Consider the following 11187-nt stretch of genomic DNA (forward strand, 5'->3'; position numbering starts at 1 on the left):
GTATCGCGGCAGCCGTGACATCATACCCGGTGAAACGGGCGCATCATAGCGTGCAATAGCCGCACTGTTACGCCGAGTGAAAGAGAGGTGCAGGATCACAACATTACACAGTGTAGAACAGATGCTGTTATGCAGCAGACAGTAAATGGTAAATGGTTGGAATTTATATAGCACCTTTATCCAAAGCGCTGTACATTTGATGCTTCGCATTCACCCATTCATACACACACTCACACAGTCACACACCAACGGCAATTGGCTGCCATGCAAGGCACCGACCAGCTCGTCAGGAGCATTTAGGGGTTGGGTGTCTTGCTCAGGGACACTTCGACACAGCCCGGGCGGGGATCGAACCGGCAACCCTCCGACTGCCAGACGACTGCTCTTACTGCCTGAGCCATGTCGCCCCCAGTAAAGAGCAGGGGAGCGTGACGAGGGCCAACCCCTTTAATCACTTATGCTTTTAATTATTATGCAATTGCTGCCGCAGTCTGCACGTGGTCCGTGGGTGGTTTTGCAATCTAAGCCCAGGTAATGGGTCGGAAGGCAAACTGGTATTCTCACCAGGCCCCCACGGCTAGGCCCGGGCACCCATAACACAGGGATATCGCCGAAACGCAAAAACACCCCGACGACAGAGTGTGCACAACCGGGGTGACACTCACAGCCGTCGCCACGGTGACACAGCGGCTATGACATCAGAGTACACGCCCCGGAGTACTTTTCCACAGACTGCCGGCTCAGGTGCGAGCAGGTAGCCCCTCCCCCTGCGGTGTCACTCAGAGCCTGTTCATACATGCGCCTCGACAACAGGCTACCGCGCCCGTGTCTCTCTCTCTGTCTCTCGCTCTAATATCAGTGAATCACCTCCCCTTCTTTCTTAGACACAGACACTTACATCATCCCGGTCACTGGCTCGCTCTCTCCCTCCTTCCCTCCCTCCCTCTGTTTTTTTTTCATCCCCTGTACTGATCTCTGTCTCTATCTCTATAAACTCCTCTGTCCCTCCCTCTGCCCTGTGGGTGTAGCAGTGCCTTTCTCCAGAGCCTTGTCTCTTCTTATCTCCCTCTCTTCTCGTCTTCTCTCCCTCTCTTCTCTTCTCTTCTCTTCCCTCCCCTCCTCCTCTCCTCTTGAACATGTTTGGAAGATGCGGTCGGTTAAATCATTTCTCTGGCGGATTCCGTCCGTCTGAAGGGGATCGTAAACGGGCCTGCAGAATATTGTGCGGTCTGGACCCAGGACAGGTGTTTCATTAGCCAGAGTAATTCAGCTACAAGAGCGACAGCCCAGCAGTCAGGGCCGCCAAAAACGTTCCACTCTTTCTCTCGGTCCTGGATACAGGCGGTCCTGAGGGCTTTTAGAGACGTCCTTCATCCAGCACTTTATACACGGCCAGGGATTCATTTACTGGCTCTGGTTAAATAATTAAGACATTAGGCTGGAACGGAGGATGAAAAAAGGCACAGAATGTCTTCAGCGGAAGGGGATGGGGCGTGCAGGGAATTGTGATATCATCAAGGCTGGAACGTAGTGACACGGTGACTTCCATTCACTGCATGTCAGTAGCGGCACATTATGATGTCACCAGCCACTTACATTCTACCGCATGTCGGAAGTGGTTGTGTTCCGCATTATGATGTCACCAGCCACATCCATTCTACATGTCAGAAATGGCTGGGTTCCATATTCTGATGTCATCAGCAACTTCCACTCCACTGCTTGGCATTTCCTGCTCTGCTCTGCGACTGGGCGACCTCTGACCTCTGACTCTGCCCCCCCCAGGCGGAGTTCACGGCGATGCGGGACCAGTACATGCGCGCCGGGGAGGGCTTCATCATCTCGTACTCCATCACCGACCGGCGCAGCTTCCAGGAGGCGCGGCAGTTCAAGCAGCTCATCTACCGCGTGCGGCGCACCGTGGACACGCCCGTCGTCCTGGTGGGCAACAAGTCCGACCTGGCGCACCTCCGGCAGGTGAGCCGCGATCACCCGACGCTAACACGCCCGCGACGCTAACACGCCCGCGAGGTCACGCACACGCGCGGGGTGGGTCACATGATCACACTGACCCCCCCCCCCCCCTTTTCCCACCACACTCACTAACAGACCTGGAGAACGTTTGGGAAAAACGCCTCTCTACGGTTTCCGTGTTCACTGATGCGTTTTCTCCCAGCGGTGTGCAACAATTTTCGCAACAACGTTTTCACAACATTTTCACAACACTTTTCGCAACGTTTGGCACGCTGCCCCGCCTCGGTGTTCTCACTAACCTGCAGCGAGTCCTTCCCCGTCCGCCAGGTGTCGGTGGAGGAGGGCCGGGGGCTGGCGCGGGAGTTCCAGTGCCCCTTCTTCGAGACGTCGGCGGCCTTCCGCTACTACATCGACGAGGTGTTCGTGGCGCTGGTGCGCCAGATCCGCCAGCGGGAGGAGGAGGCGTCCCGGGGGGGCGAGAGGAAGTCGCGGCGACACCACTCCTTCTGGACCCGCCTGAGGTCCCCCTTCCAGAGGAAACAGCACTCCGAGCACTGAGGGAGGGGCGGGGGGGCAGGGGGGAAAGGGGGGCGGGGGGGCTGGAGTTAAGCGCCATCCACACCAACAATGATAACTTCAACAATAAATATATAGTATTAAAAATCGCTCTAACTCAAGTGGATGTTGGGCGTTCACTGTTGTTGTTGGGATCGCTTTCAGAATGATTTTTGACTAAATGACTATAACTATAAATGACTATAACTATAAATGTATCATTTTAAAAATCGTTCTGATCCAAGTGCCCGAACGATAAAAACACTTGACAGCCAAATTAAAAATCCATTACAATTTGCACGGCTTCACGTTCAGAATGGCCGTTTTTCAGAAGGTTATCGTTGATCGGCATGGAAGCTCGCATCCTGATCGTTGTATCGTTCTTGGTGTGGACGGGCCTTTAGGGTGGGGTGGGTCACGGTGGGGCAGCACACACCGCAGAGAAAGAGGGATTAGGATGAAAAAGACGGAAGAGAGGTCAGGGAAACAGAAAGATGGATATTCAGAAAAGGAGGCTACCCTACATTGAGAGAGGGCTGCGTTTGACGGAGGAGAGGACTGTTAAGGAGGGAGATGAAACGTTGGGGAGAAGAGCAGGATTGAGGGACTGTGGATGTCAGGAGAAGGTCTGAGAGAGAGACAGAAGGAAAGATAGAGAGGTATAGGGAGATATTAGGGGCATAGAGAAAGCTGATGTCTTTGTTTTTCTGTTGTTTTTTTTGTGATGCCACAAACAGGTTCTCTGTGAATTATAGTCCAAATGCAGTCTGCTGGCCATATACTATACACTGTGTCAATGTGCAGAGAACCTTTTGTTGTTTTTTTAATTTTATTTTAATATTTATTATACATGATATGAAAATGATGCTTGGTACAGTTGGTTGGTTTCTTGTCTTCTGGCATGACTGCATGTCAGTTTGTACAACTGCTACATAACGCGTTTTAAAAGCCACAGCTAGCTAACATATATAGCCTTAGCATTCCGGATAGTTTGTGTCAATCACACAAAACCCATACATAACCCACTTTTGTTTTGTCCAGACTTGCATTCGCACTCTTCCCAGACGAGGGCGGCAAGATGCAACATAACCGTACCAGCCACCATTTTGTTATCGTGTGCAAATGGTTCTAATTCACATCAGACGATTATCAAGTTCGTTTACAGTAGAAGCAGGCCTTGCACATGATCTTGTGCAGTGCATTGTGGGAAGCGGTATATAGGCGGGCGACGTCCTTGTAAGCTTACCGTAAGCTAGCCGACGTAGAAAGAAGAGCGCAGAAGGCATCTTGGTGCATGGACGATTCCGCAGATTCTCAGTCCTGACGGTTAGCTAGGATATTTATTTACCGAAGTCTTCAGCGCAGCCGTTTGATGGAGTTGATGTTACCTTAGTTTCCTGCCCAGCTGAACAATAGAGATGATATTTATCCTAATTTTTGGCACAGCTGGACAATATAGAGGATACTAATTCCCCTTTTTGGGGCAGCTGGATGTTAGAGATGATATTTACCCTAGTTGTGTTTTTTTTTGGATACTGTGGACACTGATATCTTCCCTGTTTCCTGGTTGGTTTTTGGCACGGTTGGATATTTACCCCAGTATTCCGTAGGCTCTCAGTGCAGTCGTACCCTAAAACTGATATATATCCCAGTATTTGGTAGGTGTTCTGAAAACGAGTTTATTCATACATTTACCGTGACCTTTGGTAGCTGTTCAGCGCGGTCAGACGTTAGAACCAATATTTACCCAAGTCTTTGGTAGGCTTTCAGAAAAGGTGGACACTAGAGTGGGTATTTACCCTAGTTTTTATTAGATTTTCAGATAAGTCCTGGATGTGGCACCAGGGGCACTGCCCTGCTGTCATCGGATTGGTCTGCACTGGCACTGCAGGGCTCCTCTGTCATCTGATTGGTCTGCACAGGCACTGCAGGGCTCCTCTGTCATCTGATTGGTCTGCACTGGCACTGCAGGCTCCTCTGTCATCTGATTGGTCTGCACTGGCACTGCAGGCTCCTCTGTCATCTGATTGGTCTGCACAGGCACTGCAAGGCCCCTGCTCTGTAATATTAAAGACTTGAATGGCTTACGCCTCTCCACAATGGGATCTGAACATGACTTCTGTTTATAGCGGTCACTAGGGGACCGAACCACCAGCGGTGCACTTATTACACCCCGTTATATTTTGCATCTTGACTGTATGTGAGCTCTGGCAGTACTAAATGCTTTCTAAAAATGTTTTATATGGGGCCATGTACTAGACAGTGCTGTTAGTTGTGTGTGTGTGTGTGTGTGTGTGTGTGTGTGTGTGTGTGAGTGTGTGTGCGCGCGTTTGTTTTGCGTGTTTGTTTTTGATGTCATTTTCTTATCAGCGTGGTTGATTATTGTGTTTTCCTTAATTTATTTTCTTTTAACATGCTAGAATAAAAAGGACTGAAATTTTTCGAAAATTGTTTTTTTTGGGGTCCGTTTCATGATGTTTGGTGTTCATAGGAGTTTCTTAGAAACGGAAATAACAGGAGTAACCCTCGAGGCGAGATTGTATGGTCAGGTCCGTTTATTATACGCCCCCGCGTGGCCATTGCGTAATTGTTTTTGTTTTTTTAACAGGCAAATATGACAAGAACTACAATTTTGGTTTACAATGATGGTTTAAATGAACCAATAAATGAACATAGTGTATTATAGTGTAATCGCTGAGTAAAAGATCAATTTGGATCTACGTTAGAAATATAAACAGGGATACCAATTTGTTGCCCTTAAATACGACACATATGAGGAAATTAGGCTTACCCCACAGTATCAAAGATTTGAACAATTATATGAATAAGAACCCCGGAGACTGGAAGGGGCTTCTCGGTGATTTAGCTTGGTATGCTAATACGAATAAGTGATCAAGCAACTTTTCTATCCCAATTTATTTTGGAAATTGCATGTAATCTTAGGAGCGACATACCAATTCCTTTAATCGTGTTCGGGTATCGGAATTATAAACCTATCTATTGTAAACTAATCACAATACCTGTAGTTGGGAAAATTCCGTACATGGCCAGGTAATTTGTGTACCTGTACCGTAATTTTCTAGTACTTTAAAACATTCCGTATTTTAGATTTATTAGCGAACGCACTTTCAGCTGGCAACATTCCATTTCTGTCCCTCTTAAGACACCGTCGTTGTGTACAACCAAAGTTCATGTCAAAGTGAACATATTAGCTAATATTGCTAACTGGCTAGTACATGTGACCAAAGGCTTGGCCGTTTCGGGAACGGTTTCATATACCACAACGCACCACAGTCCATGTATTGCTAAGCTGATCCGTTCTCCCGAAGGAGATTTATCTTATTGACTCGACATACGCTGTAGGGTGACATTGAACCTACGCCGGAGGAAGGCCCCACTATAGCCTGGGTTACGAGTGGAAGTCGTTCCCAGTTGAAGAAACATGGATTCGTGGGTTCGTTTCAATGCTCAGAGCCAAGCCAAAGAGAAGCTTTTCAGGTGAAGTATGCCAATATTACTATTATCGGGGTGTCTGTCAATCAGCCAACGCATTTTTGCTGATAACAACGCGTTTAGTTTGCAGCATTAACGTTATAGTTAGCTAGCTTGTTTTTGCAACTGAATTATTCATCGGGCCTCTAATGGACATAAAATGATGCACTTTACTCTTGCAGGCTCTGCTAGCTTGTCAGTTGCCGAACAAAACTTATCTCACGCCGTTTCCACGAACTGATGCTTTACGAACAATTTCTAGACAATAGCGTAACCTTAGTTTGCTCAAATCTAAAATAAGAAACGTAACCGTTAAAAAAACCCCAACTGCCCTTAAACTAGTGACATGATTTGCTACTATTAAGATAGCTAATCTTCTGCCATTAAGCTATCAGCTGGCAAAGTTAGGTCATTAAATACATTTGCTGAAAGTGTTCATTCACAATCTAGCGAGCGAGCGTTAGCTTATACATCCGTACAAATTGTATATGCATCTATGAAACTGAAGGTTTAGCGAGTTAAGTGCTTAACGGCAGTGGTTGTTTAACTAACCCTACGCGAACGTAACATACCAGCTAACTTATCATATAATTATTTAATTTCTCACCAAATTCGTATGTCCAGTGTGATGTACAAATGTAATATTTTACGCATTTATGCGCATTTGCACATAAATACTCTGGCATGCTCAAATGGCTTCAAAGCTACGCTGTGATCCCGTTGATTGACACCTGGGATGCAGGTGATTGATGCCTCCCTCCAATCACTGGCTGTAATTGTCAAACAACGACTGGAAACCTGTGGCTCTCCTCATTGGTCGCCTCGGCTTTAGATCAACAGTTCCAGAACTTGTGGGCCTGGTGAATTGTGGGTTGAATAGAAGTGGGTCGCCACTGTTTTCATCTCCCCGTTGAGCAGGGCAGAACATTCACTGTAAAACATTACTTATGTCATTAATTATATAAAAAAGTATTTGTATAGAACATCTTTGCAGTTAATGCTTTTAAACTTATTCCCCGAGCATAATTAACATGAGATATTAATTCCAGATAAACATTGCATCTTAAAGGTAAAGAAAAAACAAAAAGACATTGCACCAGTTACTTGTCCTGGTGTGCACACAGGTGAGTTATATGGGCTGTTTGACGATCCCTGTCTTTGGTGAATACTCAAAATAGTATTTTACAGTTTTTTACAATCGTTTTCATACTTGTCTCAATACCATGTCGTCTTTTGCAAAACTCTTCACACAGTGTGCTTTTGAAACACGCACCTGAGCACATCAGTTAACTTTTGGTGCAAAATGCACTTCAACCACCAAAACACTTAATATTTCACCCAAAAGTGACTCATGCTGCCATAACTATAGCATATGCTTTCTCCCATAAGACTACTTTGTCACTCAATGTTCAATGAACTACAAAACACAAACAACTTGGAGCATTGCTAAATACATATATTATGTGTTTCCCTTTCCTCTATTTTTGCATCCACAAATATTTCAAGCCAAGCAGCTAAAGAAACTTTTGATCTGTTGGTTTGTCTCTCACAATAGATGTCATGACTGAGTGTGGTAAATTTACAGTAAACTGTAAATGAATGAAAGTTTTACTATATTGGAAACCCAGAATAACATTTTTTACTGTGCAATGTAAAACTATATATGATAAAGAAACAAATCACAAAAGCAACAGTATTCTTCAGAGGGTTTACAGTATTTTGACGTTTGTTCTCACAGTGCAATATACTGTAATTCAGAAAAGAAAAATACAATACAATCAATTACTCAAAATACATTACAATCAATAACAAATACATCCCAAAAACCAATATTTTCACTATATACAGTCATTTGCACATATATTGTCTGCCTATCAGCATCAAAAGTCTACTGTTGGCCTGGTCCATCCATCCTGTCCTATGGCATTTAGCCATAGATTTTCATCAACATCACTCCGAATGTTATCTCTTGCTATACACCGAGGAAAACATATTTTTGTGTGCCTTATCCAGCCCTGGATGTGTTCCACTGTTATGTCCATACACCCAGCAGCCATTGTATCTAGAAGTGTTCTGTTCATGTGGGTGGTGGTCCTAGGCCTTCACATATACCTTCATAAACTTCATATTGGTACATGAGTTCCTTGACACCCTCAGAGTTCCTGTCAAAGGGGACAGTGTACAACTGTTTCATCCTCTGATACATCTGCTTTTTCTGGAGACTTCTCAAATCACAGTACTACTGTAATATACACATCAATTGAACTCCTTCAGTCAGAATGCTGTAAATACTGTATAGTACCTGTTGGTTTGCCAGAAAATCCTCACTATTGAAGCCACTGTGGATCTAGGCAAGTTTGGTTGAACCCTCAACCTGCTTCCCTCGGGGACAGACCATGATTTACCACATGATCAATGACTGTGGCTCTGATTTCATCAGACACAACTGTTCTTGCTCTTCCACGACATCTTCTTCCTCTACCTCTGGCTGCATCCCACCAAGGCTAAAGAATGCAAATGCCAATCCAAAGGTGGCCCCTTTTATATATGTGGTAACGGGGCACAAACAACAAACACCTGGGTAGGTTGTTCACTGAAATGACAGCCAGGTGTTTCAGCAGTACATATACAGCAGTAATAGTGGAAAAATCTCTTCAGTGACAACTACATCTATATTTACCCTATATACATGCACATTTCAATGCAAGTATGATCACTTTTTTATAGATGGTAACAAGGCTGCAAACAAAAAAAATTGAATAAACTGAATATACTTTATGCTCAAATCAGAATGATCTGTCGTATGTATTTCAAGCATATAGTTTCATTTATCTGCCAAAATACAGCATATTTCCTTCCACAGTGATCAGAATTTTATTGGGTTTTGAACTGAAAGTTAACCTGTTTTGAACAGAGTATCTAAATGTCTGCAACATTTGCTGTATTTGTACAAACTTTTGCTGGTAGTGAACACTGACTGAGAGAGGTATTCATGAATTTTGGAAGAAGTGGTGATTAAATGCCTTTAGTATGAAAGCAATGCAAAAATATCCACAGTTTAGTTCACATAGTCTAATGATATGGTGAATGTGTTAAGTGTTTTGAAAAAGTGGACATGGTCTTGAGACAAGTGTGAAAACGATTGTAAAAAAACTGTATGAAGTGATGACCGTGATGCTAAAAGTATATAATTGTTTAAGGAAAATAAAATTACTCCCAAATTATTGAAGTCCTGATTATTGATTGTACTGTTGTCCGTCTTCAGGGCCGTGCAGTACGCCTGCACGTTGCTAGGCTACACGCTGCAGAAGGGCGGGGCGGGCGGCGATCTCCTGACGAAGATCAAACAGCTGGAGGCGCACGTGAGCCTGGTGCGGAAATGTAAGTAAGCCGATAGCGGTTATGATGTCGATGGGTACTCCTCAGCACTGAAAGAGAAGAGACGCTCGTGGAAGGAAGGCTTGGTGTTAAAGCCGGTTTATAATCCAGCGAGTGTCGCTCCACTGAAATCGCGGAGTGTTCATGAACGTTCTATTCTCGCCCGACGAAGACTGTGGCCGTTGTCCTTCGCAAACAAAAACATAAACCCGCTCCAGTCGGCAACAGTTTATAGGCTACCAAATGTCGTGCTACCAGCGACGTCCTTTGCACGTCACTGGACTATAAGTCGGCCTTGAGCTGTATTGAGTTCTGACTGTCAGTAACATGGAGCTGCACTTGGATACAATAACGCGCATTGTGTGTGTGTGTGTGTGTGTGTGTGTGTGTGCGCGCGCAGTAATGCGGCTGGGGAACTCCGCGGAGGCGCTGGAGGCCGCCAAGCGGGCGATCCACCTGTCGGACTGCGTGCTGCGGCTGTGCATCACCGTGTCGCACCTCAACCGCGCCATGTACTTCGCCTGCGACAACGTGCTCTGGGCCGGTAAGACGGGCGTGCTGCCCAAACTGGACCAGACCAAGTGGAGCCAGCGCTCCTTCAGGTGGGTCTGGGTGTGGAGCAGGGTGGCGGGAATATGACCCCTCTTCCTGCTCTTGTCGTGATATGGTGTAATGTAAATGTAATGAATTTGGTTGACGCTTTCATCCAAAGCGACTTACAGTTGATTAAGCTAAGCGGGGACCAATCCCCCCCCCCCCGTCATCGTACATTCTTGTGTTCCTCTTTCTCGGCAACAAACTAGACCCAGAACAGGCCTGAAGTGGCAGGTTTTGGGTGGAGCGTTAACAGCCCCCTCGCCCCTCTGCAGGTACTATCTCTTCGCCCTGATCCTGAACCTGACGCGCGACGCCTACGAGGTCAAGCTGCTGATGGAGCGCGAGTCTCGGAGTGGCGGCGGGAAGGGGGCGTGGCCCAGCCCGTCGGCCCCGCCCCCGGAGGCTGGGGAGGAGCTCCGGAGCCCCGCCCAGCGCTTCCCGGGCCCCGCCCCCGTGAGCGCCCTGACCAACCGGCTGCAGCGGGAGCTCCGGCTGCTGACGACCGTGCTGCGCTGCAACCCGCCCCTCCTGCTGGACCTGGTCAGGAACCTGTGCGACCTGTTCATCCCCCTGGACCGGCTGGACCTGTACCGCACCGGGCCCGGGTTCGTGGGGGCCTGTGGCCTGACATCGTCCGTCCTCTCCCTGCTCACCATCCTGTACCCCTGGCTCAAACTCAAACCGTAACCCCCCCCCGCGGGCAGTGCGGGACCCCTCCGATTGGACTGTGTCATTACAGAGGAGTCAGAAAGGAAGGAGAGAGTGAGAGAGAGATAGTGGTGTGTGTGTGTGTGTGTGTGTGTGTGTGTGTGTGTGTGTGTGTACATGTGTGTACACACGACAGGGCCTGTTCCCTCTCTAAAGCAGTGTACTCTTTCTCTGGGCTCTGCCACGGTTTTACAGGGAGCAGGTGGAGTGTGTGCTTTTATTTTTGTTTTGTTTTTTGGAAGTGGGAGAGGTTAGGTCTGGGATCAACTACCTGTCTGCCAGAGTCGATTTAAAGTGTGTTCTCCTGGAGGGTGTGACACACGCACACACACACACACACACACACACACATATGCACACACACACACTCACACACATGCCTGCGTACACACACACACACACACACACACACACACACACACACACACACATACACGCACACGCATCCTTCAGAGAAGGCTGTGCTTCTAACTGTGTCCAGTAGAG

General features: G+C 46.8%; 2 protein-coding genes across 2 annotated transcripts; both read left to right on the top strand.

Annotated features, from left to right (window-relative positions):
- The first annotated feature begins 1785 nt into the window (after positions 1-1785).
- LOC134016742 (GTP-binding protein Rit1-like) lies at positions 1786-2529 on the top strand. Its single transcript, XM_062456055.1, has 2 exons — positions 1786-1974; positions 2299-2529. The coding sequence occupies exons 1-2, from the start codon at positions 1798-1800 to the stop codon at positions 2527-2529; spliced, it is 408 nt and encodes a 135-aa protein (XP_062312039.1). The 5' UTR covers positions 1786-1797.
- A 3439-nt stretch (positions 2530-5968) lies between these two features.
- Positions 5969-10680, top strand: LOC134016741 (peroxisomal membrane protein 11B-like). The gene is made up of 4 exons (XM_062456053.1): positions 5969-6024; positions 9284-9399; positions 9797-9998; positions 10266-10680. Exons 1-4 carry the CDS (start codon positions 5969-5971, stop codon positions 10678-10680), a joined length of 789 nt encoding a protein of 262 aa, XP_062312037.1.
- The last annotated feature ends 507 nt before the right edge of the window (positions 10681-11187 follow it).

The sequence above is a fragment of the Osmerus eperlanus genome, unplaced genomic scaffold (genome assembly GCF_963692335.1).
Source record: "Osmerus eperlanus unplaced genomic scaffold, fOsmEpe2.1 SCAFFOLD_417, whole genome shotgun sequence".
NCBI lineage: Eukaryota > Metazoa > Chordata > Actinopteri > Osmeriformes > Osmeridae > Osmerus > Osmerus eperlanus.